General features: G+C 43.8%; 1 protein-coding gene across 1 annotated transcript; it reads left to right on the forward strand.

Annotated features, from left to right (window-relative positions):
* The first annotated feature begins 2,797 nt into the window (after nucleotides 1-2,797).
* LOC113352499 lies at nucleotides 2,798-3,649 on the forward strand. Its single transcript, XM_026596311.1, has one exon. The coding sequence runs from the start codon at nucleotides 2,798-2,800 to the stop codon at nucleotides 3,647-3,649; it is 852 nt and encodes a 283-aa protein (XP_026452096.1).
* Nucleotides 3,650-4,656: the final 1,007 nt, after the last annotated feature.

Raw genomic sequence — 4,656 nt, forward strand, 5'->3', positions numbered from 1 at the left:
GGCAGGGTGCGTTTGGCCTTTAACGCATGGTGGCAAGTTTAGAGCGACTTGATTGGCCAAGAAAAGGGGTCGTCCAAACATAAGGCGCGACCACACCTCTAGTACTTGTGGCGCATGTAAAGTGACCCGATTGGTTGCTAGGAAGGAGAGGGGTCGTCCAAGCATGGGCGCGGCTACACTTCCGGTGTGAGTGTGGCGACTTTAGAGCAACCTGATTGGTCGATGGGAGATGGGGCCGGAAAGTATGGGCCCAGCCCCAACTTATGTGTGTGTGGTGAGTTTAAAGCGACCTGATTGGTCGAGGGAAATTGGGCCGGTTTTAGGATGGGGCGTGGCCAATGGCAAGTGGCGCCAAGGCATGGCCGCGCCTGCCTTTGCTGCTCCGGCTCCTTGTTTTCTGGGCAAGGTTTTGCACCTACTAATCCATGGAGGATTAATTACCTAGTTTGCCTAGGCTTACTTTCGACAAGCAAGGTCTGGTATACTGCGCAAGGCGCAAAAGTAATTGATTGAATTCTATGTGTTGACACAGGGTTCTTTAAGTTCATAGCCAGAGAGCAGCATGCTTTCTGATTGAATACCTCATGCAAAGACCTTATCCTTGATATTTGGAAATTCGTTCTACTCTGCTGCGAGTGAACACAAATTATCATGCCATATCAACATTAAAGGTTCAGCTGGGGAACATAGCATAGAAAGCATTCAAAGAAACTTATATTAAGTGAATATAGGCAAGTTACCGAAATTTACAGAACATGGGATGGTTGCTACATGCGCCAGTCTGGATAAATTTCATGTAAGTATATTGAACGGCTCAATAAACGTGCCGGAGGAGAGGATGACACTCATGGCTCTATTTTCTTACAGAGTGACGTCACATCAGATGTAAAGTTTTACAATTTTAACCCTAAACTAAAAACCACCATCAACATTAAGTCTCATGGTTAGCTCGGAACAGTGACATTGTTGCGGGGTAAGCATGAGATGGTGATAGACAAGGATAAAATCGAAACGGCAAGTCATGAAGATATTGTCAGGAAGATTTGGCCAACCTTTGTCAGGAGGCATGAAAAATCTGTGATCCTTGTATTGCCGGCTTTGCATAAATTCTGCTTGTCCATAGGGTGTTGGCATCAGCGCTGCAACTTTGGCTACTGATCGGCAGAGATGGCACTGCAACTTGGTTCGCGGAACGGGCGCTGGATGGCTAGGAAAGGTAGATGGCGCTGCTGCTACGGAAAGATGAATGGTGCTACTTTGGCTGGCTATGGAGCGGGAAGGTGGCGCTGCTTTGAACGGATAAGATGGTACCGCTTTGGCTGGTGAAGATCAATGGCATTGAAAGTGTGGATGGATCTGCTTTGGCTGGGTATGGAGTGGAGAAGATGGCGCTGCTTTGGGCTGGCTAGGAGCAAGCGGATATGGCGCTGTTTTGGCTGGCCATGGAACGGTCAATGACGCTGCTGGCTACGGGAAGGTGGAGGGCGCTGCTTTGGCTGGATAAGGAGTGGCCCATGGCGCTGCTGAATAGGACGCGGAACGACAGAGATGGCTGCTGGCTTGGACGCGGACTGTTGGCGTTGGGAGTGGTCTGTTGGCGCTGGTCATGGTGCTAGCTGGGATGCGGACTGTTGTCCCCGACGCGTGGATTGTGGGTGTTGGCTTGGCAGCGGCCTGTTGGTGCCATGAAGCGTTGTCAGCGCGGTCCCGGTTACTTTTTTCCGTGTGTATCCTAAACGAGAAACCTCCCTCTACTTTAACTTCAAAAGGATTGTGCCTATAAAAGGCGCTACCTATCTTCTTCATCTCATATTACTGGTTTTGTTTCCACATCTTTGTGTTAGCGGCAAAGCAGTAGCAACAAAGCAGGCGAGTATATTCCAGCGTTTCTTCTTTTGCTTGCTCTTCTGTGTTGGTGTAAACCCTAACCACATGTATGATTTCCATAAAAATATTTTCCGTATGAATGATTCCTCTCCGCCAGCAGTATTATAGTAAGGTTAGCCATAAAGTGAACAACAACAAAACCAATTAACATGCTAGGTAATCATGTATGCGCAGAAAACTATATTTGCTCCTTCCATAGGACCTAGTTGCAGGGTTTACTTTGTCCATGAGTACAACCCCGTGGCAAGGCGTGATTTGGCCGAGAGCGTGGCTCCTGTGGCATTGAATGGTTTCGACCGAGAGCACATTTTCGTGGCAGCACATATATCCCGTCGAGCAAGCATCAGTCCCCATTCCTTTTGCTATTCGTGCTCCTTTTGTCCATGCGTGCTATAACTTGTGACCAAAATAAAATTTCTTGTAGAAAAACTTGCCATTGATTCTTGATCATTGTTCTTGATTCTGATAAAATCTTCATGCATGGTTTTCTTCAAAGTAATAATTTTATTTTGTTCCGTTGTAGTTACTTTGAAAGTGAAAGCAGCATAAAGAGATTTTGCTAAGATGTCACCTGAAAGCAGTTTTGTCGTTGTGCCGAGAAATGTTAATAACTCCAAGGAAAATCCGAGTGTGGATGATGGATTCTTCACAGAATCTTTTACAACTGTAAGGACGCATCCCAGTCATGTGGCAATTTTTCTGACTGGCTCAGAGAACGAAGGAAAGGTCAAATCGATTTCACTATTACGTGTGATACGGTTTTGTCTCCATAGGAAAGAGTATCCGGCTTCTTCTATCGACTTTAAAATTTGCCAAAGCCCATTGCTCTTACGAAGGATGGATGAGATTTTTGATAATTTGTGACCACGTCAAGCCTAATCTGGTTACAGCACAAATCATGAATGATGTCATGGCGTCTGCGGCACTTCAGATTGGGAAAGACATTGATGGTATGATCACTTTCATCTCTAGGTGGTGTATGGAGACTCATACTGCCATATGTAGGTGGGGCGAGATGACTATTACTTTGGAGAGTGTAGCTGTCCTATTAAATCTTCCAATAATTGGGAATCTTGATGTCGTCTTGTCCGAGGAAGAAGAGGAAATGCACGCTACTCTGGTTAGGAAGTCGGAAGAATATGTTCGGAAGGACAATGAGGAAAAGTTCTTTTATACTTGGTGGGTGTCTGAATGGTTCCCCAAGGAGACGGAGACGGCTTTGGTGCTGGACGATACGCTTCATGTCGCTGCATTTTTATCCTTGTGGTTATCCAGAGATATTTTTGATGATGGTTCTGGCATGAAAGAAATAAGACGGAATCTCATCAACTTTGCTATCAAATTGGCGAAAGGCGTGGCCCTTCCCATAGGCAGCTTGTTCCTTGGCTCCTTGTACACCCATCTGGATTGCTTAGCAGCAGACATGTATGCTTCTAATGGGTACATGAAGGTGGACTCGTATATCCATGTCGCCTTTCTTCAAGTATGGTTGTGGGAGCATTTTAAGCACTACGCTCATAATCCAATGACTTCACTTCCTGACACATATGGCGGCTCTAGAATACTTCAGTGGTCGAAGAAGCGTCCAAGACCTAGATCGAAACTTGTCGATTTTCTCGACAACATGAATGAAATAAACTTCCGTCCCTGGACTCCAGTCCACGCGTCCATAGTTCAACCAAACACTTTTGCTTCCGCCCCGGACATAACATTGCATTCTGATGGAGTGGATATAACCGTTGGAGATGTCATATTCATGTGAAGCTGCATACTGATAAGCATGTAAATGCTACATTTTATACCCATATTTATATTAGCTAGGATACAATATTTTAGTTGATAATACTATTTTAGTGCTTTTGTAGAAAGTACAAGTGAATTCGATCATCCAGCGAATAAACATCAAAATGTGAGACTTAATGGTGTTTGCGATGAAAATTGCAAAATGTGGTTGGCCTGGTATTTCCATATATCAACAACCACAATGATGAAATGTGGTTGGCCTGGTATTTTCATATATCAGCAATCACAATGATGAAACGTAGTTGGCCTGGTATTTCCATGTATCAGCAACCACAATGATGAAATGAGGTTGGCCTGGTATTTCCATGTATCCGCAACCACAATGATCAAATGTGCTGGCCTGGTATTTCTATATATCAGCAGCACTTATTATGCTGGCCTGGTATTTCTATATATATCATCAGCATAGAATTATTTCACAACCGAGGTCACAATGGGCAGACAAGTTTTAATTTGCTCTTCAATTAATGCATGGTGAAGCGAGTCGACATCAGCACACTAATGCCACCTAAGTTTGGTCAAGAGTGACTTTATTATTGTTAGCATAAGAATGGAAGAATATCACCTCCATAACCACGTGCAAATGAAGTGCAAATGAAGAAAAAGGGAATATTAACATATCTTGTCCTTACATAAGTTCTCTTGCTATATATATATAAAGAATCTGAAGGAATGTTTGAGACCAAATGACGTCATTTGTGCAAATACAGTTAAGGTAGGCCCAACACATGCAAGAAAATGTCATACTTTTTAAATGAAATTAATTCATTTCCTTGGTGGTGTCATATACTATGGAAAGTGGAGATTCGCTAATACTTTACAATGTTTCGTCATATTATGACACGCGACACAATATTATTGGGCGGATTGTATTCATGACATGTGGCAGACTTCTATTGGGAGGTGATGTGGCGACGACGTGAATTCATCTGTGGGCTATATTTATGTGTTGTTTCAAAATGAAAA

Source organism: Papaver somniferum, chromosome 2, assembly GCF_003573695.1.
Source record: "Papaver somniferum cultivar HN1 chromosome 2, ASM357369v1, whole genome shotgun sequence".
NCBI classification, from domain to species: domain Eukaryota; kingdom Viridiplantae; phylum Streptophyta; class Magnoliopsida; order Ranunculales; family Papaveraceae; genus Papaver; species Papaver somniferum.

Bases quoted from the DNA above. Each gene is read 5' to 3' on its own strand.
- LOC113352499 (XM_026596311.1), top strand. From the start codon at position 2,798: ATGGCGTCTGCGGCACTTCAGATTGGGAAAGACATTGATGGTATGATC.